Consider the following 26,736-nt stretch of genomic DNA (forward strand, 5'->3'; position numbering starts at 1 on the left):
AATTTTCATAGAAATACTTTTTTCATCTCATCACTTAGTAGAAGAACCTGTTTAAATCCTTGGTGTTTCTTGTGTAAATTTAAGATTGAGTGCGATACTTTGTAACCCGAGTTCTAGAGTTTTTTAAAATTATGATAGAAAAATAGATATGCCAAGGATGTCTTTTAATCAAAACAGACCGGAACAATTGACACTTCATATTTCAATTTAGTTTTTGAGTCAGATATGCCTCAACTGATCTTCAAACTCTGATCAGACTCTCTCAGCACTTGTCGTTGGTTCGTTCATTGGCTCTATGAAATCCTCGGAAACATGTTTTTACACACCCTTCTGGACTGCCAAGAAATGTACTCTTGATTATGCTTTGAAACAAACCCTTATATAAATGAAAGTCTCGAAGTACTAACGTAAAATGCACTTATAAGCATTTGATAATCTAGTAATCTGAAGTTTATTCAACAGTAAATTCACTTTGGGTTTATAGAGTTAATATCTTATAACTAAGATATATCTTATTTCTTCAAAATTTCCTCCGCGAAAATCCTCCTCGATTCTTAAAAAATAACTATTTCAGAGAAATTGTTTCTTGTTGTGGAAAGTTGGTTGCTGCCTGACATATATTCTGAAAGAGGGTTTCTTGAACTATGATGATTAAGATTTCTTTGCCGATAAGAGAATCCCATCGCAAGCTATGTTGTCTTTGAAATATTATTTTGATTCTTCGTGTTTGCTTCTTTTTTGCAGATACAATGAAGTGCTGGTCGGTACCAAAATTATCGCGTGATAAAGTCAAATATTAAATCCAAGAATACAAAATGTGTAGTCAGTCTAATTTCTAACGATTCTGAGAAAAGAACAAAATAAAAGTCGAGTAAAAAATCTGTTTAATTGAGGGCTTCTACGGAATTACTGAAAACCATAAAAAAAATTATTTGAAAAGGTAAAAATGGCATTTGAGTAAACGGAAAGAAGCAACAGCAAAACTGTGTAAACTGCTGCGACAGTGACAGAGTAAACGAGTGGAAAACCACAAAGCGCGGGTAGACACAGTTCGAACAAAGCCGCCAACGCAAATTGACTAGATACTCATTGGTCGAATTTGGAGTGAAGATCGGGACGGCGGTGTTTGCAAGAGGATCACTTTCTGGCTAAAGCAAACAAGTACGAAGAGAAAAGCAACAAGTTCGGGGATAAGACGGCGGATACAATCGATAAAAACGGTGCCGCATACGAGTGGAAAAGACCGCGTAAGAAGACCAAATCGAACACTAACATACACACATTTAATCACGAAAAGGGACGGACAGCGCTGATAAACAGTGCAAGTGGTAAAGCAAATGGATTAACCCCAAAGTATGATACTCCACTAGCGGCTGGTGGCGGCGTGCAGAGCCAACGACATGGCGACTTGGCGATTCGAGTGTATGCTGGGCCGTAAAAAAGGAAACAAGCTTGTCTGTCGCGACAAAGACCGAGTTGTGCAGAAATCTTGAATCTTCATTCACAAGCTACGAACATATGGATTGGCGAATCGTAGCGTGAATACAAAACAAGACGTAAAAAATGGAAAGGAAGAAAGATGAAAGGCGTAGTGCGCCACTAACCAGAAAGACGGTGGATCAGAGAGCGGGAGGAGCGGGGAGTGGAGCGTGGAGAGGCGGTGCAATGACCATGATGATGATAGCAATAAACTGCAAACAGCGGCAGCTGCTGCTGAACAAATGATGGGATGTTGTACTCAAACAAAAAACAAAAGTAACAACAAACACAACAACAACAGTGGCCACGAGAAAAAATACGAGCAATAACAATAATAATAAGAAACTTGCCAAACGGCTACTGGATTTTGCGAGCAGCGCGCTGCCGTAAGTTGCCGTTGCCACAAAAAGAGCAGCAAAAAATTATAACATGCAACAACGCAGCGGTAACAGACGATAAAACAATAAGTAAACAACAAACCTGGTGAGCGAAGGAAGCTGCGCGCGATGCATAGGAGTTGAAGTGCAGAAGAGTTGGAGCTGGGCTTTGGCAGATGAAGAACCTCAAATAACAACAACAATAGCAACTACGCTGAGATGAACTCGCGATAGTGATGCACTGACAAATAAATTTAATGAAGATAATGGAAGAAAGGACGGAACCAGCAGGAGTACGAGTAACAATAAACAACAACAATAACTTAAGCTAGCAAAAGTGTAAATAGAAGTGGAAGCCGCGGAGAAATAAATGGTTGCTGCGAATGTGTGGGCAGGAAGGTGGAAACTTGCAAAGTTACACATACTATATATGTAGGTGTGTGTGTGACGGTGGAGAGACGGGCGGTCAATCGTTGGACTCATAAACAACACGGCAACAATCAACAATTACGCCAAGCTGCTCCGCTGCGTTCAGCGAAATGCTATGAATGGACGTAAATAAATGAACGAACGTGCGAGCGAGCGTGTGTGTTGTTGCTGATTTGTGTGTTTAGAAAATGCAAGTCTCGCCGAAAATTTCGACTGAGAAATCTTAAATGCAGTTATATATGTATGTATGTGTATAGATATGTCAGGCAAGATATCAACTTGCTGTACTGGCGTTGTAGTTGATATTTTGAATTATTTTTGTTTTTGTGTTTTTCCCCATGTGCATAAGTTTGGTGTACCACATTATGAGAAATTTCAGATTTAGGGAATGGACAGCGAATTGTGGGAATACGAAACTAATTTTTTGGCAGGTGTTAGTTGTGGAATTTTATTTCTTTTGTTTTGTTCTTTTGGTAAAATTGAATCCAAGTAACGGCAAGTTGGCCAAATGGCTAATACAAATGATTTTAAGTAAGTTAAGTTGAGCTAATTTTTCAGACAAAAATAATGATTAGTTTCCCATGAGAGTTTTTTTATGAATTATCCCGTTTTGATGTCAAATAAGAAGTTATATTTGGTTATATATTCAATTTGTTTTACAAAGAAAACTCAAGCTTATGGGAATTTGAATGAATGGAATAAGGTTTAAGACTTTAGTGACTCATACTCAATTCTTTATTTTTAAAAAACCAGAAAAAATTATAAATATTTTTATGAAATTTAACTATTTCATTATATTTTATGTGAAATAAGAAGTCATACTTTTTTCATTCGTAATTTTTCAAATTTTATATTTTCCAAATTATTTATATTTATTTCTAAATTTTATTTTTCAGTAAAATATTTTTGAACTATTTGTGAAATGAAATACTCCTACTTCTTGTTTGTTTCTTTTTTATGTTTTAAAATGTTACGTTTTCCAAATTATTTATATTAATTTCTTAAAATTTATTCTTCAAAATTATTTATTTTATTTTTTAAAATTTTTATTGGAAAATAGTATTTTTGAGTATATATTTTTCGTTGTTTTGATTTAACATTTTATAATTATAATTTATTTAATTTTCATACCATCAGTACAGAAGAAAGGTAGAAAAGCAAATTCTGGGGACTGTAATTATAACGTAAATTGGTTTTCAATATAAATTTGTTCTGGATATTTGTCCAAGAAAATATGTTAATTTGACTCCTTGTTTCCGTTTTCGTCTAATGTTTTGCTAATTTGAACCTTTGCTAGCGGTTTAACTGAGATTCGCCCTTCAATTTAATACTAATCTGAAAACTGGATGGTAATCTGAGTCTCGGTTTTCCGGGATACTTTATTTGAGTATGTATATGCTTATAAGAATAAATAGTTACATACAAGCATGTATATACCTATATATTTATGTAGTATTCCCTCAGATAAAAACATTGCTGCCAGAGTTCTTCAATCGCGTTACATTAGAAGTGGTTGCGCATGCGTTTTGCGTCAATGTAGACTTACTAGCTTGCTGCACGGCAAAAGCCGCGCGTCATTTGGCTTCGTTGCAAATTTTGTGGAACCAAAATAAGGGAAAAAGCTGCGATACACAGAAAAAATATGTATAAAAAAAAATAAAGAGATAAATAAAAAATAATAATAGCAATAAAAAGGATTGCACGAAAGAGACAGAGCACACGCGAAAAGCGACAACAACTACAATATTTTAATTCAGCAAAAAATGGACAACTCAAAAAAGCAAACGCAAAAAAACCAACAAAAGTCGAAAATGGGGGAAATCATGAGGCAACATTTAAATTTTATTACACATTTCCGGTCGTTGTTTGCCGTTTTTGCACACTAATTTGCTTTTGTTGTTGTGCATGCTTGCTTGTTGTGTCTCTGGCCTTTTTGGTGCTCGCTATTGTGTTGTTGGTATTTTAATTTTTCTTTTTCGCGTTCGCATTCGCTTTTGTTGTTATTGTTGTTTTTGCATGTGCTGTCTTTTGCTCTTTTTGTCGTGCCAGACATTTTTTCTTGCCAGTCAATTTATCTTATTTTTCGTTGTCATTGAGCGAGCGGACACGCGACAGCGTTAGCCAATGAAGTGCGGTGAGTTGTAGTATGGGGTGCATAGGCTGGACCAAAGCGGTCTCAGTCGATTGAGCTAACTGCTCAATGCGGCACAGGGAAGATGCTTGGCGGGCGATTCGAATGCTTTTCGACAGCAAGTTTCGCTCGACTTTGCTGATTGACTGACTGACTTACTATTGTTGTTGTTGTTTTTGTTAGCGGTTGACCAATTCTTGCTCTAGTGATATAAGTAATTGCAGCAATTTTGCTATAATTGTTTCTTGTCAGTTGATTTTTTGCTTACAGCGGGTTGCTCACCAATAAATGCTCTTAAAAATAAATGTTTAATTAATTTAGAACAATATCCAAATTAATTTAGGGCAACACTGCCTTTTTAATTCAAAAATTTTGCAGAAAAAGTTAGATTTTTAATTTTTAATCCGGAAGTTAAGATTAAAAATTAGATTTCCAAGATGTTTGGAATTAAAAACAGAAAATTGATTTTATGTTATGAATGAAGCGCACTTAACGAGAAAATGTTAATTCTAAAGTAATTTCTATTGTTTTTTAATCATATGTATGCTTGGGAAAAATGTATCTTTTTTATTTTTTAATTCAGTAGTTGGGATTGAAAAGAAATAAAACAAGTAAGGAAGGACTAAGTTCGGGTGTCACCGAACATTTTATACTCTCGCATGATAAAGTGATAATCGAGATTTCAGGCGTGGTTGTGAACCGATTTCACCCATATTTGCTACATGTAATCAGGGTGTTAAGAAAATATTATATACTGACTGATATACTTCCTGAGATATGGTTTTTGGTCCATAAGTGGGCGACGCCACGCCCATTTTCAATTTAAAAAAAGCCTGGATGCAGCTTGCTTCTGACATTTCTTCTGTAAAATTTAGTGTTTCTGACGTTTTTTGTTAGTCGGTTAACGCACTTTTAGTGATTTTCAACATAACCTTTGTAATGGAGGTGGGCGTGGTTATTATCCGATTTCTTCCATTTTTGAACTGTATATAGAAATGCCTGAAGGAAACGACTGTATAGAGTTTGGTTGACATAGCTATAGTAGTTTTCGAGATATGTACAAAAAAGTTAGTAGGGGGCGGGGCAACGCCCACTTTTCCAAAAAAATTAAGTCCAAACATGCCCCTCCCTAATGCGATCCTTTGTGCCAAATTTCATTTTAATATCTTTATTTATGGCTTAGTTATGAGACTTTGTAGGTTTTTGGTTTCCGCCATTTTGTGGGCGTGGCAGTGGGCCGATTTTGCCCATCTCCAACTTAACCTTCTTATGGAGCCAAGATATACGTGTACCAAGTTTCATCATGATATCTCAATTTTTACTCAACTTACAGCTTGCACGGACGGACGGACAGACGGACAGACAGACATCCGGATTTCAACTCTACTCGTCACCCTGATCATTTTGGTATATATAACCCTATATCTGACTCTTTTAGTTTTAGGACTTACAAACAACGGTTATGTGAACAAAACTATAATACTCTCTTTAGAAACATTGTTGCGAGAGTATAAAAATATTATAGGTTTTATGAGAAGAGGTATTATTCATTGCATATCTTTGTACTCAATACATCTATACGCTGAATTTAGTAGTAGATCGAAAAAAAGTTTGAACCTCGAAAATGTTAGCCACTTTGTCATTATTTGGATTTACTATAGACGAAATTGAGAAAAGAGAAATGATTGGGACTTCCAACACAACCCGAAAGAATCTGCTTGAAGTCAGACTTGATTGTTTAAATCGCTGCATATAAAATAGTATTAAAATTTTTTGAACAACTTCTAAAATTTTGCAGTCGTTTTCAACAATTTAATTTTTTTACGGTTGATTAAAAAAATGCTGTTACAAAAAAGTTGTGAAAATGTATTGCTCAAGCGCTCAAGCAGAAAAAGACATAAAACCGAAAATAACCAAAAAGCAGGATAAATAAAAATATGAAAAAAGAATACAAGTCTAAAAGATCAGATTTTTTTTGGTGGACTCTTTCACAAATTTGTTAATTGCAGCCAGAAAAATTGAAAGTATTCGGTTCAAGCCTTTTAGCAGTTGTTGCTCATGAGTTCATTCAACAGCCAAGGAGGATGCTGCAAAATTCATTCACAATGTGAATGGCGTCACTTTTTGTTGGCCCCTTTTGACGATCTCATGTATGTATTTATTTTATGTGTGACTAAACTGGTTTTTCAAACTTTAGGGACGGATATGTGTGGTTGCAATTTTTCGGTTTATGTTCTTATTTTGATTTATACACAAATTTTGTGAGAGGATTCTTGTCTCTACATTTTATTGGATTCTTAGCAAAGGTCGTGTTTTATGACTGTATTTTAATTATTATTTTATAAAGTTAATTATTTGTGTATTATGAAAATGTGGCAACTTAAATTCGAAATGAATTAAATAAAGTTAAATATATTTTTATAATTCGTCGTTATAATCGTATTTGTATTCATTCCAATTGAAATGTCAAACTTAAAAGTTTTAAAAATCTCATTCTCAAGTCAGTATGTAGTTCTTGATCCGAAAATCCCTCTTTCTAATAACGCAAGGTTTCAAAACTATATAAGCTCAGCTATTCATTTTTTTAATTTCAGATCAGATTACTTTCTTTTTTGATGTTTAGACCTCACTTATTTTCCTGTCTTCCATATCTAAGGAATATATCTAGTATAAAACTAATCTCTAATATCAAAACTTTCAGCGTTTAATTTTACATAGTGTCAGAGTAAAATTAATTAGAATAATTAAAGTAAAATAATTTAAAATATCAACGATCGATAACGTGTTTTAAAGTTTTATTGATTTGACATAAGATGTATCTGAAAACTGCGATATCCTCACACACTTTGATTTCATACCGGAAAACTTGGATCATGGAGTCGCCAAACCGAATTCTGGCGGCTCCTTCTTCGTCGAAGGAGAGGGGCAGTGAGCTTCTTTATGAATGGAACAATGCTTAGGGAGAATGCTTTAAGTCTAAGTAACTGAAGAAGCTTCCTAATACCAGTGCATCATTTTTTAATAATAAAGTGATTCGAGCGAATAAAAACACACTTCCCGAAATTTATCTCATTGTAGATATTTTACGCATTCTGGGAAATTTCAAAAAAGGGTGTGAATCTGCAGACGTGACTTTTCTGAGTTTCAATTAAACATATGAACAAGCCTTTGATACCTATGTAATTACTTATTAATATTTAGAGGTACTTGCAATTAACTGAATTGTGTAATATAGTTAAGAGGCATATCTGTTCTCACGAAATGTGCGGTCATAAAACCATCGTATGATCGATCATGGCAAGAATTTTGGATTCGGTTGTTTTTCTGAGATCACAGAATATCGAATTCTCGTATAAAGGCGTTCGAGTAGTGATGCAATAAATGCAAAACATAATTTTTATACGTACGTTATGTGGCGAAATGAGGTGAGTCATCATTTAGAAATACAAGAAATACCGCAAACTGCAGAGGTCGACGACTGGACTGAAGCTAGCGGAGGTAAAAGGTTGGATGTAAGTTAGTAGGAACTGCAGGACCGACTATGCACAGTCGAAATATAAATTTTCAACGTTGACTCATTGGCAGCAACTACTACGCATTTGCTACATATGTATACATAATATTTGGTATTTATGTGAGTAATGCATAATCGAGGTAGCGTGAGGGCATTCTACTATTCTTTTATATATTTCCCACTTTCTCAGATATCGGCGTGAAATTCCTGTGGTCGACAAGTAAACATTAATTGGTTGTGGGTGTTGCCAAATAAAGAAAAAAAAAAAAATGTGGAAGGAGCTGTTTTAATCATGCTACTCGACTTACTCATTTCTATCTATTGTAGTATTGGTTTGTATGTATGTCAACATTAAATTAATAAATATTTGCATTGAAAATTTGTTATTAATGCTGTTGCAATTAAAGGTTATTGTCATTTTTGCTTTTGATACTAAAAGTTGTTATTCGAAAAGAAGAAGTTCGGTGGTGAGTTGATGGAACTGTTAAGTTATATATTTAGTAACAAAAAATGTGTTAAGTTTCACATCGTATTACGAAATTTCGGGATTAGTCAATTAATTCAACTTTAGTTTACTACTATATTTAAAAAAAGAAATAATCAAAATCAAGTCTTTGTATGGAAAACTTTTTTCTTAAATGTCTTCACGGAATTTGGCATAGATTATTGTCTAAGATAAAGCTCCAATCTTCGAACATAAGACAAACATCTTTTTATACATTTTTTTAATATAAGAAATGTTCATGCGAAGGGTATTATAGCTTCGGCATCACTATATCCTAAAGTTAAAAGCTGCAGCTCTTTGCCTACGACTGGAATGCGGATACAAGTATTTTTAGACTTTATGGTACACAAATTGTTCAGCTGTTGGTTTTGTTTCTGTGTCTGTTTTTCTTGCCTTTTTCCTTTTTTAGTAATTTTTTTCATAAAAAATGAATCACGTTTGCATTTCGTTGAAATGTAAGCGATGGAACCAACCAACAACTTCTCCCAAAACTTTATATCCGCATAAATTTATGATTTACTTTGGCACCTACAAAATAATACTTATCCTATTAGGACATATGTATATCTAGTTCAAATTTTAAGCTACTACTAAATTTGCAAAACTCCACATGAAACGCCGCTTATATGTAAGTGTGTTCGTATTTTGAAGTGCTCAAACACACTGGATTCATAGTTGAAATGCAATGTTTGCATCGAAAATTCATATTTGTTTTATTAAATTGCATACATACAAACATTATTATATCTGCCATGGCCAATTGTGTGGCATGATTCATCAACCGCCATGGTGGCCACCAGCGCGTCAGGCTAGCCAGTTTGCGAGTCAGTCATATAGACAGTGAGCCTGTCAAACAACGAAATAACCGACCAACCAGACAGCTACTGGTCAGAGACAAGCAAGCGGTACAGCGTTTGCTGTGTATGCGTAAACATGACTTTATATACAAATATACATATGTATGTATGTATAAGTATTGTTAAATATGTAGGTATGAATGTTTATTTGTATGAAGCGTATGTTTAAGTGTAGCGTGGCAGCTAAACAAAATATTGGCTAGCGTGTTCGCTCACCTAAGCAGCCAAGTCATTCAATGAAGTCAAAAGTTGGCAAATTAAATTGGGCGGTACGGCGTAGTGGCGGCGACAGCGATGGCGGCGGGACGGCAACAGCAGCAGCATGTGAATTAGCATGTTTTTTGTTGATTATGCGCTGGTACAACAAATAATTTAATTTTTTTTATACAATGCACGTGTTTGCGAAAGAAATATGAAAATGCGAATTATTGTACTAAAATATATACATATCTACGTATGTTCATATTTATATGAAAACAAACATGTTTGTATTTATGCATGAGTGATTATTGCTAAAAATATACATTTTCTCTTGTTTTCAACGGATTGATTTCATTGCCATTAACACTTCTAATAGTAGCTTCAGCAATTATTTTTAGATTTTATGGCACACTAAGTGTTTAGTTGCTGCCTTTGTTGTTGTTGCTGTTTATTTAGCCTTTTCTCGTTTTGAAGTAAATTTGTTGATAAAAAAATTTATCTTAATTAATTTTTGTATTATTAGCGCACTCTGTTTTGTTCACAGATCACAATTAGTGCATAGGCTTCCAAGTGTTAATTACAGTTTAATAAAAAAGGTAAAGCGTCAAGCACTTTTCGCAAATAAATTTGCATAAGCAAATAAGTGTGTTTTATTATTGCCACTCAAGACAAGCTGTTTCTAGTAATGACGACATTGCTGACGTTTCAATGACAAATGACGTTAGCAAAAGCAAAAAACATATATGTATGTATGCAAATTATTACACGTGTTGCTTTGTCAGATCTTGCAGTGATTTTTGGGCGAGTGATTTTTTAATTGGTTTTAGTTTGTATTTATGTATGTGTATACTATGTATGATTTATATAAAAGGGCTGCTGGAAAGCGCAAAGTGGACAGAAGGCAAGCGTGATTAATTACAATTTAATATTTATTGTACATACATACATATTTAGTGTGTGGTTTGCAATAAAAAAATGCAATTGCTTGGTTTCAGATAATTGATTTTGTTATTATCCCTAGAATCATCTATTTGACTTCATCTTCATTAGCTGCATGAGGAATGACATTTAACGACTTTTCGAAAGTAGTAAGCGCATTTAATTTCAAAACATCAATCCCGAAATTTCGGGACTGCACATAAAATGTAGTCATAGTTATCAGAAAAATTATAAATACATGATATTTAAAAGTTTCAGAAATCAGGAATACTAAATTAAATTATTATACATTAGATATTTTTGGCAAAAAAAAAAAAAAAAAAAAATGAGTGCAAGTTATATAGAAGATAATAATTTAAATTTGTATTACTAAATAATGTATCTTCAATGTTTACAATTTGGCAATAGAAAACAGAACAACAGTTTGAGAATAATTTCTCTGTGTTGATAATAGTGCCACTGCAACTGCGTCAAACTTTTTTAATTTGTGCACGAAATAAGTGAAATAGATAAATAAATAAAATTGTAAACAAGGACTTACATATGTATGTATACATATTTACATATTTATATAATATATGCAAGTGTTTAAAACATTGTGTAACTCTAGCCAAGTTCGCTGGTGATGAGCAATTGGCATAATTAGCACGCGCAAATGTACTTTCCATATTACTTTGTAGGCGATTAGGTTTATCGCAGTGTACCGCTGACACGTGTTTAAGGCAAAAACATAAAATAAAACGCTATTCGGACAGGTGTGCTTCTGGCTGCAGCAGGGCGAAGTCTGATTTTGCTGTTTGTGAGTCGTGTAAGACACTGAACGGCGCATGTGAGGCACGTGAATATGATTTGAACGTAAAAATTGTATACTTTGCCCAATTAGGGTAATACCGTAATACTATAATATATATGTACATATATATTTATTTGTTGTTTTCAATATATTGCCTAAGGTATTATTGAAATATATATGTCTACTAATATAACTAATAAGTGAAAATTAGTTGAAAGTTATAAAAATAACGGGTTCGTATGACGAATCCCTTAAATAATCATAATTAAATAAATTTGTCACGGTTGGCGCAAAGTTCGTGAGCTTGTGTTACTTATCGACCGTAAAAGATTTGCACAAAGCAAATAATAATATTATATTATACATGCGTTACCTTTATTTATTATTATTGTTGATTTATTACACGTGCGCAAATATACTATATTTATATAGTTATGTATATTTTAATGTGTGGTAGTTAATGTTTAGCATTTTATTATTTATATTAAGCATATTCGTATATAATATTGCTTAAAGAAAAAAATGAATTACTGTAGAAGTTAGTTGTTTAATAAAAAATAATTATGCGGTCGGAAAGTTCTGGAAAAACTTCTGCAATTGGTAATCATTAATAAAAGTCCTTTTCAAGCATGAAAGCTCCATGAAAGCTTCACTGCATGTATTACAAATTAAACTGTTGCATTAAAATATATTTCGTGACCGGAAAGTGGTGGACAAATGTATCCACATGGTTCTCTGAAATAGAATAATCAAAAGCCATGACTTTTCCAACATCAAATTGAAAGCTTCATACTAACTATTTTGAAAAAAATTTCGCAACATTTTTGTAATATTAAATTAGATGAAAATGGCAGTGATTAATAAAAGATAATTTCAAGCATGAAAGTTACATGAAAGCTTCACTATAAATATTTCTAATTAAGTGGTGGAGAAATGTATTCACATGGTTCTCTAAGACACATTGATCAAGAGTTAGGACTTTCAAAACGTGAAAGCTTTATTCTAACTATTTCAATAAAAGGTTACGCAAACGATTTTGAAATGTTAAATTAAAAACAGAATCTAGAAAAAATCAAGTTTTTGAAGATTTGCGGTAAAATTTAAAAGACGGTTCTTTATGAGATTCAAAATTATCTTATCCGTCTTAACTTTCTAAAGGTTTATGTATCAGTAAAATGAATTCTAAGTAAGTTATTTAATTTCAAAAATATATAAACATAATGTTTTCGGTTGTTGTTATAAATTTGATAAATATGTAGAAAATAAATCCAATATACATTATTCATCAAATTAAAAAAAACCCAATCTTAAACGCGATGTTAGTAGCAAAAATAATTAAACAACTCGTTCGCATTGAACACGCGCCAACAGCTTGAAAAATAAGTCTAAAGTGAAAGATTAAAAAATAATTAAAAATTAACACATCAAAAACAAAAAATAAAAAAGCAATAAGTAAACCATAACTTCAAAATGCCACAATACCAATTTAACAACAACGAATATTTATGTATGAGTGTGCAGTTATATAATTTGAAGCTGGCAAAAAACAGCGTCCGCAATCAGTCAGAAGTGAGCGTACGCGCAAAGCGTTTTAAGTAGGAGAATTAACCATTTTATGGGTGCTGAACGTATAAACCTATACATATGTACATATGCATATACACACATACAAGCTGTTACCGGGCAGAGATTTCCTACAAAATAGCTAGGTAGGCGGTTTTTGCTTTGCTTTTAACTACTTAGCTAGCCGGCAGCTGGAAGTTACTCTGGTGCTGATTTGCACATTTATTTGATTAATTTAACATTACGTCTGCTAAACTGTTTTTATTTTTTATTATGTATCCTCATTCGTGGATTATTGAATGTATTGTGCTTCGATGGGTCTTAATTATTTTCGATTTTATTCCAAGTGAGTCAACAAATAATTATTTCCAGCTCTATAATATTTTCTATATCAATACATTTCCCAGAAAAAAAAAGCTGTCTAGCAAAGTTAAATGTTTTAAATCAGTTAGGTAGGATTAAAAGTTAGGTTAGGCTATGTTGAAGTTTAAAATGATCTGAAATTTTAAAGAACTTTTTACTAGTAAGATTTTTAAAAACAACCTAGTTACTCTTATTAGTGATATTTGTCGATAAATTTGCATACATTATATCAGCTTGGTGATGATTTTGGTACTCCACATTAAACATTACTTAAATTTAGACTTTCTGAAACATTTCAAAGAGAACGATTGACAACTGTGCTAAAACTACAGCTGAAATATTAAATTTTAAAGGATCTTCCAATGTAACAATGTAATATTATTCGGAAATATAAAAATGTTTAGTACACGCCTAATATAAAAACGTATAATTTATGTTATATAGTATACAGCTTTCCATCATATTTGGCTCATGGCAAGCGTACATCTCCGGTTAATAATTTTTTCAAAATATTTGTGTAATTAAGTAAACGCCTGTGCGTACTTTCGTCTACAATATGGCACCACACATACACAAACAAAATGTATGAACACTCAACACCATACATTGAAGTCCTACTGCAGATTTGTTAGCGGGCAGCTCTATTGTTGACACAGTGACTGATGGTCCGTTAAAACAGTTTAAAACTCGCACATTCCCTGTGATTTGTTTGTGTTTTTTCTACGCGCTTGCTAACAGCATAACGACGACTCGCCAACCTACGATTAATTCATTGTTGTTTTTCGCAACTCTGTGTATGACTGGGAGCATTTGTTGTTAAAGAACCGCGCGTTCATTGGCGCATTAGCTCGCGGAATGCGTTGGATGCGCCAGCTCGTGCTCGTGGTTCGTGTCTAAGCTATTATGCCAAATAAATAATAACGAGGAAGACAATTGATTGGTTGATCGTATATAAATATATGCATACAAGTATATATTTGCACAAAAAAATAACCAGAAAACTATATATTGTACAAAAAGAGTATTCGGCGCAAGAGCCGACAATTTTTATTGTACTTATTTGAAAAATTTTATCTCTTAATGCTGTTGTTGATTTTATTGTATGAGTTTACTGCTTGTCTGGTCACCGCTTGCCCGAACCTTTCAACTACGATTTTCGTATATTTTTCGTTACTCGCTGACGGTTGTATTAAGTTTGCCAGAAGATTTGAAAAACCTCGGAGAGTAAATATCTAAAACTATCGGTGTGACGAGCTGAGTCGATTTAGTTATGTCGGTCTGTCTGTATGTCTGTGTAGTGACTAATTTTTGAGATGTCGACCACAAAATTTACTCATTGTTCTTCCCAAGAAGCTGCTATTTGTTGGAATCACACCACGTTTGTATATATGAAGTTACCATACAAACTGACCCATCCAAATCAATATACATATAAATATGTATATCGTCTTATGCAACTATAAGAAATGCACCTGTGAAGAGTTTTATATCTTCGGTTGAAATTTTTTCGTGTTATTCGTAATTTTGGTTTTGTTGTTGCTCATGCAAATGTATAAATGTACATACAACAGTTCAAGTCGTAACCACAAAGTCTGTAGGGAACATCTGCTCGCGTTCATTAACCCATCCGTACCACGTGTCATATAGGCATTAACAAACACAACTTATTATTGTGAAAATTTTTTTTTAAAAAGTGCGTTAAATTACACAAAAAAATAAATATAGGAAACAATTATTTAATTATAAACAATATATATTTACTCAAATGTGGAAGATATCGTTGAAGACTGGATTGTGCTTAGAAACTAGTTTTCTATATTCTTAGATCCTTTTACAAAATATAATCAGGTATATATAGGAGGGGTTGTTTTTGTTGTAACGGTCATCTAATCCCCGCTTGGGCGGTAAGGTTCGAGTTGGGTGTCACCGAAGTCATATATAGGAAGTTGTCTTTGTGCGCGCCTTCGTTTCGAGTTATGCTTTCTCGTGTCCGATGCTTTTCTCTTTCCTGTTGGAAAGATTTGTCGGAAAAGCCACTGTTAAGCACAATTCGCTATGGAAAAAACAAAATTATATGCTTATCTTTTTGGATTGCCCAAGTTGCTTTGAAAAGATGTGATTGGAATTTATTAGACCTAAATCCCAAGGGACTCACGTAAAAAGCGGAAGGATATTAAGCGTAGATCTCTTCTTTAATTATAGCATAACAGGATCTGTGTGATCTATTGAATCAGATCGGCAATAGGTTATCGGCAACATCTTGAATACTTGAAATTGGCAGGATCCCCAGCCGTGAGCCATTCTGAACAGTCTTCATTTTAGGAGTCCTGCAGGTTCTTCATTGAAAGTATCGTAAACGTCTACAAATGCAGATAACGGCATTACTGATCCATCACCCATGATCACGCCCGGCTCATTTTGCTGTTTTGACGTTTCGAAAAGAAAAAGTCGTGCATAAAATTTGCTATACACAAATGTTAATATTCACACATGTTTGTGCATATATACCGACGTATTAAAACAGAAGGAGAATGTTACATAATAAACAACCATTTTTATTGTTACATTTCTTTTTATTGCCACACTTCGCCATCGATCATTTTGTTCGGTGTAAAAATAGAGAAAAAATATGGATGAAACAAAAACATTTCACTGAATTTATTGTGTTTTTGTTGCTGTTGTAAAACAATGCTTTCGACTCATATTATATTCATGGATGGGCATTGGACCCATTGCACTCGTCGTAAAAGGGAATGTTGTCACTTACAGACACATGCACACGCACACTTACCAGTATGGGCTCGTGTATGAATACTAGTGTAATGCCGTGAAAATTGACAGTGAATGTCACATGCGGTAGCAAAAATAAGAAATAGCCATTAAAGTATTGAGTGCTTGCAAGAATGTCATTGCTGACGTTTATGGCATTGCCACACTTGTCAATGGCGAGGGAATGATGTAGTGAGTGAAGGGAATCGAAAGGAAAGAAAATGAAAAAAAAAAGTTGAATAAAATTAAGACTAAAGAAATATATAAAAAATCAGTAAAAATAATTAAAAAATATTAATAAAAAATATGGAAAATAAATAAATATAACAAAAAGTGTAAACGTAAAAAATTACGTTAAATGTAACAAAAAGTTATTTGAAATTTTTTAAATGGGCTTTGTATTGTATTGCAATTCGAAAAGTATAAAAATGTTGGTTTTTGTTTTTAATTTTACACTGGGTGTACACCTTACATTTATTTTCTATTATAAATGACTTTTTAATTTTTCTCATTTTTCTCTCTCCACAATTTGTGGCATTTTCTGAATTATTTAACGCTTACAACACACAGTTGCCAACTGTCAATGGTAATTTGCAATTCGTGTGCGCTTTTAATTTTTATTTTTACACAATTGTCGTATGATTCGTTGAGTTGGCGAGTCGTTCCTTGCTTTCTTTGAAATGCCTGAATTGCAAAAGCGTGGAATTGTTAACCCTTTTTGGCAGCAGTTAAATGGCTCTTGCCATAAACATATTTAAATATATACATACATACCAATACATATGTATAAATACATATTCATCAGTGTGAATGCATGCGGTTGCGAGCACGTAACGATCATTGCTGTCATAACTTCCGGAAAAAAAGAATAACAAAATACCCCTCTGTGGTGAACATAAAAACTGTGAAGCTAAGCAAAATTATGTGTGCATAAGTGCTATATTATTTTGCCATGAATTTGTAGTTGCTTTTTTTATTTTATTTATTTTTTCATTTTAATTTTATTATAATTTTATATATGTATGAGCGAAAAAATGTTTAAAATGAGGAAAAGTAACACGGAAAACCTAAATAACTCAAGCAGCAATTAAACTGTTGAACATTTTCCCATAGTAAATTTGATTTTATTAATAAGGCGATAAACATTTGTGATTTATATTGCATTATAAAATGGTTTCAACTCAGAAAATTATACTTAGCACTTTGTATGACTCATTACCGCGGCAGAAAATAATGTGAGGGCTTCGAAAGGCTTTCGAAAGGGTGGTGCGAGTTTTTAATGGTTACTAGCGCTTATCACGAAAGCTGAGAAATATTTTGATGATACATATTCACGTACATATGTATATGTTCGGAGCAAACTAGTGTTTTGACAACGAATGAGAAATATGAAATTGGTCCTGTATTTTTTCCCAGGTTCCAATAGATCTGTAATTTTTTCTTGCAACCATCTGATACAAGTTGGATACCTTTTCATTTTCATTTTCAACTCCAATATTTTTCTAGTTTATCTTATTACTTTACTTTGAATTTTGATTACTGTCTTGACTGCGCTTCATAAGATTAACGAACTTAGCGCTTAAATAGTTTTGTTAAATTTCTTGTTAAATTTTCCTTTACATTTAGCGATTATATATATTATATAAAATTATAATTATAATTAGAGTTTCACCTTTTCTCCATATTTTTTAATGTTGTACTTTTAACAGTGGTTGTTTATATAAAAAAGAGAAAATCAGAAAACAATAAAGTAGCTAAAAGTTAAGAGCGAAGAAATCAGAAGCAATTGTAGAATGCTTTATAAAGGTGTGCTAACCTGGTGACAACAGTGTACACTTATAATCAGTTAAAAACTGGGCCATGCCTAGTTCGCCAGCTCAACTAATGGCATTTTCTATTAATCCAGGTTTACCTTAGACACCAAATTTATTGTCATAAAAAAGTCCTCATTGGAGGGAGTAAATCTGGAAGCGATTCAAGTGATTTAAATTTAATACATAAAATTCATGAATTTTTAGAAGAAAGATAAGCAGCACACAAAATCGAGTACGAAACCGGTGAGAGTTAATTGGACAGCTAAAAGGCAGTGCCATTAAAAAATGTGTCACTGCAATTGAAATATAGTACACAAATCTGTGAGTCCATGAAACTTCCCATAAATGTGTTCAATGCAACCAGAATAAATAGTGGTGTGAAATATATTTGTTTTACTTGGTCGTTTGCTGATCGCTTGAATTTCTTATTCTTCTATTGACATATAAAGCTCTATAAACGTAGATAGATAACTTGACCCACTTTTGTTGTAGTTGACACCAACGAAACACCAATTTGCAAATTCACCAAAACAACATACCTAAGGCGATATAAAACGCGACAATCTAACTAAATAAGCGACGAGGGAACAACAAAAGCTTTCATTCATTGAGCTGCGACAATGAGTTCACTTTCAGCAGCATTGACAACACACTGCCACATATAAAAAATGTATTTACATCTGTTTGGATGTGTGTTTACATAAGCAACTCTGGTTTTTCATTGTGCTTTTCGCAAAAATAGCGTAGAAAATTTCTTAGAATTGCATAGAAATAAAAAATTAAGCGAAATTAAATAAATAGTAATTGAGCGACAAATGTTTCAGGCAAATTTTAACCATGAAGAAATGGCACAAGAAGTTAAAGAACCTTCACGGCGTTAAAAGGAAGAAATATATGTATATAAATAAGAAATTTAAATCATATTTAAAAAAGTACAAGAAAATGTAGTTGATTGAGAATATTAAAGATAAATTATGCTAAATTATGCAATAATCAAAAAAGAATTAATAAGTTTATTAAATCACAAAAATACTACTTTTGTTTGACAATTCCTTTTAGAAATTATTTTTTTTTTAAGTTTTAAAGTTTTTATTGTAATAATTTACAACTTTTATTTTTAATGTGTTTTTTTTATTATAACTTGGCATTGAACATGTTGTTTTTCAGTACATACAATGTTTTTTGCAAAATTAAAAAGAAAATATGCAATAATAAAAAAAAAAAGAATTAATGTAACTCATTATTATGAAAAAATTTTTTTCTTTTGGAAATTAAATTTTTTATTTTTATTTTTTTAATAATTTACAAATTTCTATTTTAGTATTTTAAAAATGTTATTTTTAATGCAATTTTTTGGGAATAAATATTTTTTAGTTTATTTTTAATTTTAGTAATTTAAAATTTTTATTTACAATGCAGTGTCGTTTAGAAATTTTTTTTTAAGTCTCTTTTAATTTTAATAACTTACAAATTTAATTTTTTATGTTTTTTTAATTATCACTTCAAAGTAATTTTTTCGGAATATACTTTATTTATTATATTCTCTGTTTTTAATAAAAAATTCAAAGAATTTTATAATGAAAGTTCGAAGTATCCAGATAATGAATTGACAAGAAAACAATGCAGTTTATTATTTATGATCAACAATTTAATGACATGTAATTTATTATGAGAATGAACATGAAACTTTTGCTTGCGAAAATGTTGGAAAAATTGGTATTTTGTATGAAGCATTTCACATGGTAGAAGCACAATTGACAACGATAATTTTTTTAAGATTGTGAAAAGGTTTAAAATATTGTGTAGATTTTTAGAATTTATGTATGTTAAGTATTAAAAAAAATATTTCAGAGAAATCATTAACAAAGCTTGAGGGGTAATCCGTACATTACTTCATTTTGGTTTTGAAAGATACGCGTGATGTCTTGCTCTAAGGCATGAATCGAAGCGAGATTGTCCGCATAGACTTTAGACTTTACATATCCCCACAAGAAAAAGTCTAAACGTGATATCACACGATCTTGGTGGCCAGTCGACCGACCCAAAACGTGAAACTCACCGAAGTGTTCACTCAATAAATCCATTGAACGGAAATGGACACTTGCATACACATTAATATTTTGCTGTTTATATTTGTAGAATTAGTGACAACATCTGAGAAAATTATTTTCCCACCGCATTGACAAATTGACCTGCTTTATTTGGATGAGAATGACATATGTACCCATTAAATGGGTCAATAGTAATTTTTTCACTAAAAATAAATCCGATAAATTCATGAAACTGAATTCATTAATAATTATTTCAAAATTTAGATAAATTCGCCTATATACTTAATCTATAATTATGAATCCTCCACTTTTCTCAAGTTATTAAAAATGAACTTTGCCGTTCTCATACACAGACAACAAGAGAAATAAAATAATGGGGTAACCGAGCATCACGATAGTCTCCGCGTAGTGAGTGCGACCAGGGAAAGCTACCTAATATATAAAAAAAATATTGGGTCTTAGCGAGCCTATTAAATTAGTAGAAAGGTTTTTTGGTTAAAGTATTATGAAAGCTCGCGTTGTTCTTACTCACCTGACTGAAGAAACTTACGATATTCGAATTTAAAAATTAAAGTGAGAAAATGTATTTGTTGAGAGATTTTCGACGGATCATTTTTTAAAATCAAATTTTCGGAGGTGGCATATTATACAATTTAGACAGAGAAAGCTTACTGAAGGCGTATTTGTTCAAGATATGTTGAGGAAGCTGTGGAGCTTACACAAACACCATATTTTTAAATGAAATGTAGATATCTTGCTTATTTCCGATGAATGCCTACCTTTTTGCAGCTGTTGCTGTTGTTGTTGGTATAAATGATGGTGTAGTTCACGCCATGGTTGCCAAAACAAACTATTTGCCACATTCGAATTGTTTTGCTGATCGCGCGCGTGCCACAATTGCGCATGCGCCTGTTCCGCCTGATTGTGGTGATGGTGCTGTTGTTGCAGATGCGACGTCGGTGGTGGAAGCGTTAGTGGCAGCGCTGATACATGCGGCAGATGCATATGCGCCGCTGCTCCGCTTGATGATGGCGATGCCTGCGCTGTTGCTGTTGTTGTTGTCGCTTTCGCATGCTGCGTGCTCGCGCGGTTAAGCGCAAACTGTTGTTGCTGTTGTGCCAAATGTTGCTGCTGCTCATGCTGCAAATGTTGCAGGTGATACTGCGCGGCCATAGCGGCGGCTGCTTGTGCCGCGGTGAAATGTGGCATTTGTCGAGCGGAAAGCGGTTGTGCTTGCAGCGCCGTCGCAGGAGCATGCTTTTGCGTACCTTTATGTCCATTCGTTGTTGCCGTTGCTGTATCTTTACCATGCGCTAGGCTCGTCTGTGCTGTGTAGGGGTTGCTATGCGTGCTCGCCGTTGGGCTGCCGGTAGGCAGCGCTGCTGTGCCGTTGCTGCCCACAGCTGATGCTGGTGAAGAGGATAGAGATGAGGCCGCGGAGGAGGAGGTCGATGGTGAGTTAGAGGAGGTTGCGGATAACGCGCTTGCAGTGTTGTTGTTGTTGGTGGACATGAGGGCTGTGTGGTTGCGCGCCGCTAGCGTGTTCTGCGCGGCCGCTGTAGCTGCCGCGGCAGCATTGGCGACGCGCTCAAATTGCTTGATGTGGTTGTAGTAGTTTTGTTCGAAAGCGTTTAACAGCAGATACTCCATTTTGCCAACGCTGGGTTGATAGCTCGATTTACAGGGTGTATATTTGTGTTTTAATGGGTGCCGCAATAAGTTTAATAATGATTTCTCGAAAGTGTCAGCACACAAAAGGCGCGTAGTCGCCCATTTTTGTTATATATTGATTATTTTTTGTAATGTTGTTTTATTAAGTTTACTTATTTTTTGTGTTTCACAAGTCACTTTTTATTCTAAGTTAATACCTTTAAAGGTTTTTCACTTAATCATTCATTATTGAGAAGGATTTAGACACTCTATAGAAAAAAAATTAAAAAATTTTAATTTCTAAATGAAAAATAATTCTAATAATTTATAACTGTAATGGTTTTTGTTTTTTTTTGGTTAATATTACGACCGATTTTAGTTAAATTTGCATCAAAAACCATTTCACACAATTTATTTTGCAGTTCAATTTATGTTTTCGATTTTCTTCAGTAATAAAATTTATGACTCAGCTCATTAAAATGCTTGTGACTTTCTTAAGGCATTAACTTTTAATAATTGTAGCATTCATAATGGTATTTGTGGCCATCGCAGAGTTATGTGGTTCTTTTTGTGATTTTTTTTTGGGAAAAAAAATTATAATTTGCCATGCGCATATTGCTGCCATATTTGGCGACGCAGACGTGTCAATGTGTCGTTTGCAACTCCAAACCAGTAAATATTTATGTATTTATGTACATATGTGTTTGTATGTATGTATTGTAATCGCGGTTTTCACGAATCGTTTGAAGTTCACGATTCGATTTTTTAGCATTCAAATGAATGCCTCAATACGAAATAATATGCGAAAACGTGCTTTGCATATTAAAGCATATTACAACTAAAGCATAAAAGCGAAAAAATTTACGTTACAACAACATCTAGCATTTGGATTCGAATGTTTTAGCGTTCTTAAGATATTTTTGTAGTGTCTTTAATTTGAAATATTATTATTTATTTTGTTTTAGTATTTTTTAATTAAAAATTTTGATTTTTTTGTTGTTTTTATAAATAATATTCAACTGCTGATATTTTTTAACTTTTTCAAACTTAGTAAACTGCATTTTATTTTCTTGCATGATTGCATTTATATTTGTTTCTTTATGTTTCGTTGAAAATTACATTCAATAATTAGTTATCATAGTTTTAATTTTACTTTGTATAACGAGAGTTAAAAATATGTGTGATCAAGATTTTTAGAAAACGCAGTAACTGACCGTCAGGCATGATTTAATTCCTATTATCTGTACTAGTTAAGGACTTTCTTAAAATAAATTTTCAATATGAGAAATCTGCAATACAGTTTTTTCTTTTTATATTTAGTCCCCGAAAAATGCCATTAATAGAGAAATAGATTAATTGAGATTCAACAACTGATTAAGCCAGGAATACCACAATCTTTGTTTTGAAATTTTGATTGCTGATGTCTTCGATTGGTATAGTCTACTAGCTTCAATACTGCCAAGAAATTATTCTCAATGGAAGCACATCAAAATATACAAGCGTATAACCTCACTTTTGCAGTGCTACCATTTTGAATGGTGTAAGTGAAAGTAATAAAGTTAGTAGTTGAAGCATAAGACATTTTTTTTTCAAGTAGGTATAGGTTAGGAAGATTTCCAATTGAAAATACGAGTTCTCAATATTTGAACTTTTGTAAATTATCTATTTTAAATGTTAAAGTTGAAATTTGTATTTCAATTTAATTTATTTATTAATTAATATTTAATAGTTTTTATTAGTTTGTCAAATTTTTTTAGTTCTAATTGATATTTAGTTGTTGTAAAAAATAATATTTTAATTTTTAAGTTAATTATTTTGAATCAAAAAGTAAATTATTTTTTTATACATTCTTTTTAAGTTTGAATATATTTTTAAATTTTTAAAATTTGAATTTGAATTTCAAATGAATTTTTTCTTTAATTAAAAAATTTTTTGTTCAAAAATTTTAAAACTAATTTTTTATTTTTCGCAAAAATGGTATATCAATTATTTCAAATTAAAATTTTTTAATAAACTTTCTGATGTTCTATTGTATGTTTTTTTTTTACATCCTTTTATTTTAGTTCACTGTGTTAAATTTTTTTGCACGACTTTTTAAGTGGTAAAGTATTAAGGTTTTTCATGTTAATTTATTCTGTTTTAATATTATTCAATTAATATTTATTCAGTACTGTTGATAATAGTTATTAGATAGATACATAATAGTTATTAGTTATATAATAATGCATGATTTTTTATTCATTTTTTATTTTTCTGTGTGTTTTATGAATTCAAAATATTTTTTTCTTTCCGCTTTTTGTTGTTTTAATTCGTTCTTACATTTCATTAAACATTTCCTACTATCTGAAAATTATTGTAATAATTTACATTTCATATTTTATCGCACAGAAAGCTCAGCAAATAAGGGCTCGCATTAATATTTTGCAACATTTTATTTTACAACGGTTTTATGTGTTGTGCAAACATTCACGACGCTTGCCGACACTGTCACTGCCTGGCTTGAAATACACAAAGCGCGCACACACACATGCGCGCGTTGGCACTCGCTTGCTTTGGTTACAATTACATGTGAATAATTAAATAAAAAAGAAACACGGGATAAAATCAAAAGAGCAATTTTGCACTTCATTTGCATGCAAAGCAGTCACTTGAAGTCACTTTTTGAAGGACCAATTGACAAGCAGTCTTTTTAGTTATTGACGCATGCGCGCGTCTGTGTACGCCGTGAACGCTCGCCGGGGGCCAGCGCGGCTGTGTGGGGCGCGGCTGAACAATAGAGAGTCAGCAGACAATTACAATTGAGTACGCGCTTGGTCGCTGCCTCGATCAATTACACTTTGCCTGAACTTGAGTGGAGGTTTTCAATTACAATTAGAGTTTGTTGTTACAAAAAAGGTAAAAAATACAAAAATATACACACGCGCTAGCCATAGCCAAGCAAATACAGTCGCCGCATGCTGAGTAACTGTAAACGCTGCTGCGGCCGCATTTGCTCATGCAACCGCTCAAGGGAGGCGACAATTGCAGCCGGAGCTAGGTCAGGATTGGCGCTTAGCCGTGGAATTACCAGTTGGTGTTGGACGCTGCGAATTAAGGTTAAACGGAAGCCGTTGTTTGCATTACTCGGCGGTTGAGTCGGCGGCAACGTTGACGGCGCAGCAAAAACGACAGCAATAACCAGTTGCTAATGTTGCTAATTGCGCACACAGATATACACTTTTGCCAATTCACTTTCATACAAAATGAAAACTAATTTTTCGCTTTTGCATTAATTTATTGCCATGCGTTTGCCTTAAACGCCACAATTTTTAGCGCGTTGCCTTTTACATAATTTCTTTCTTAACTACTTTTCAAACAATAGTTGCTTTTGTGCACTTTAATTATTTTTTTATTTCAATTATTTTTGTTGCGTTTGCTTGTGCGCGCAAAAATCTCGTTTTATCCGCGAAGTAGTGCTTTATCGAGAAGCTACAAACCGAAACTAAGCTCAAAACATTGATGATCTTTAAGTGCTGTACGCCGCCACTACAAACACACACAAGCACAACCCAGCAATACCAGCGCAGTCTGTTCAAGTCAACTGAAGTCAAGTCGGAGGCGCGCTCCATGCCACTCACTTACGTATATGGCAGTCAAGCCAAGCGGCAACAAGTCTCCAAACGGGTTGGCACTCTCGCGCTGCGCTGTTGATTACTGCGCGCTCTGCTCGCTTTGGTGCGCGTTTGTTTACATTCCTTGTAGGTCTGTATTTAGACGCGGCGCTGGCATGAGTCAGTCGGCCGCTTAAAAAGTTGTATGAAACTAATGTCGTGAAAACCACTCCACATTTGATCTTTTGCTGTGCGCTCAGCGCTTGTCTAAGCCGCGCAATTATCTAGCGCGTCTTCGCAAGTCTCCAAAGGCTGAGTGTCGTTTAAGCTAGCGCGCGCTTGTGTGTGTTGGTGCGCGTTACTCTAGTTTACGTTTTCTTATGCTCAAAGCTGCGCTCTTTGTATCCGGTTGCTCTCCCGAGTGCGCGCTGCAAAGCGCTAGCTGGTCTATGACTTGCCGTCGCTAGACATACGCGTCTTGCAGACGCAATCAAGTGTTGGATTTTTATTTAAAATTTTTTTTATTGTTATATTCAATTTTGTGTTGCGTCTTTTCTCTATTTCGTTGTTTATTTTCTTTTTTATTGATATCTATTTTCGCCGACTTATTGCTTTCTTGCCGCCATTCACGCCGCCTGGTGTGTCACAGGCGTACTTGTTGCTCGCGAATTTTCGTTTTAGTTATTTGCTTTGATTGCTCGTTTGTATTAGATTTCATTTTTATATTTTGTTTTATATTTTTTTGCTTTTATTTTTCGCTTGCCGTCGTTTCCAGTCTCCGCACGTTAAAGTTTATTTTCGCGCTGCCGCATTTGGTTAACCGCGTTGATCGCTGTTCAACGTCCAACTCGTTCGCTCGCCGCGCCGCTCGCTGCCGCTATTTATTGTTTGTTTTTTGATTTTTATTATGCCAACTTTTTTCCAACAATTCAATCATATTTTTTTATTGATTCGTCGTCATCTTGCCGCAGCGCCGCGCGTCGATAATGATTACAGCAACGGCTAGTTGGCCTTTCGTGTTGTGAATATTTCACTCACTTCGTTTCTTATTGATTTCGATCTTCATTTTATCTAATTGTGTTCTTTTTTTCTAGCAAATGGTTTCAGTTTCGAGTTCAACAGCATTTGGTACTAGGTGTGTAACAGCACACTCAAACGCACTCATTTACGCCCGGGTGTTACAGAAATAACGCTGACATTAGCATATTCAAATGTGAAATAGTTTGTTTATTGGATTTTTATTTTCAGCTTAAAATTGTTAATGAATTTGGAAATGCGTTGGCGCAAATCCAGTTTGCTTGCCTGCACAAACAACAACATATGCATGTGTGTGTGTGTGTATGGTCTGCTCAAGGAAATTATAATCAATATTAATTTTAGTGGCTCCCTAAAAATAGCGCTGTTAATTAATTAGGTAGCAAAATTACACAATTTTATACGAGTTTCACTAGATTTCCTCATAGATTTGAAGTAAGGCAGTTCATTGCTCTGGGGCGGGGTATCAAAGCGGCTAACGTGAAAAAAAGATCCACATGACGTGGGTTGGTATTATATATTCAAATGTGTCACGCGCCAAAGACGTTTTAGGCACAAGTTGAGAGCTTTTGAAGCACATAAACTTTGGCTTAAAATTAAACCAGGGTCATGGGGTACGGTGGTATACTCGATTTGGGGCGACAAAAGCGCTGATCCATTTCTTTGCCGTATTTTC

General features: G+C 33.6%; 1 protein-coding gene across 1 annotated transcript in view; it reads right to left on the reverse strand.

The window, feature by feature from the left end:
* Positions 1-24,897, reverse strand: part of LOC108976583 (mucin-5AC) — a 38,364-nt gene extending 13,467 nt beyond the window's left edge. Inside the window, exons 1-2 of the mRNA XM_018945792.1 lie at positions 24,503-24,897; positions 20,565-21,704 (exon numbers count right to left, since the gene is read on the reverse strand). Of these exons, the coding sequence (XP_018801337.1) occupies positions 20,565-21,435 (871 nt within the window). The 5' untranslated portion in view covers positions 21,436-21,704; positions 24,503-24,897. The remainder of the gene's footprint in view (positions 1-20,564; positions 21,705-24,502) is intronic.
* Between the last annotated feature and the right edge of the window lie 1,839 nt (positions 24,898-26,736).

Source organism: Bactrocera latifrons, unplaced genomic scaffold (assembly GCF_001853355.1).
Source record: "Bactrocera latifrons isolate USDA-ARS-PBARC rearing strain unplaced genomic scaffold, ASM185335v1 scaffold_785, whole genome shotgun sequence".
NCBI lineage: Eukaryota > Metazoa > Arthropoda > Insecta > Diptera > Tephritidae > Bactrocera > Bactrocera latifrons.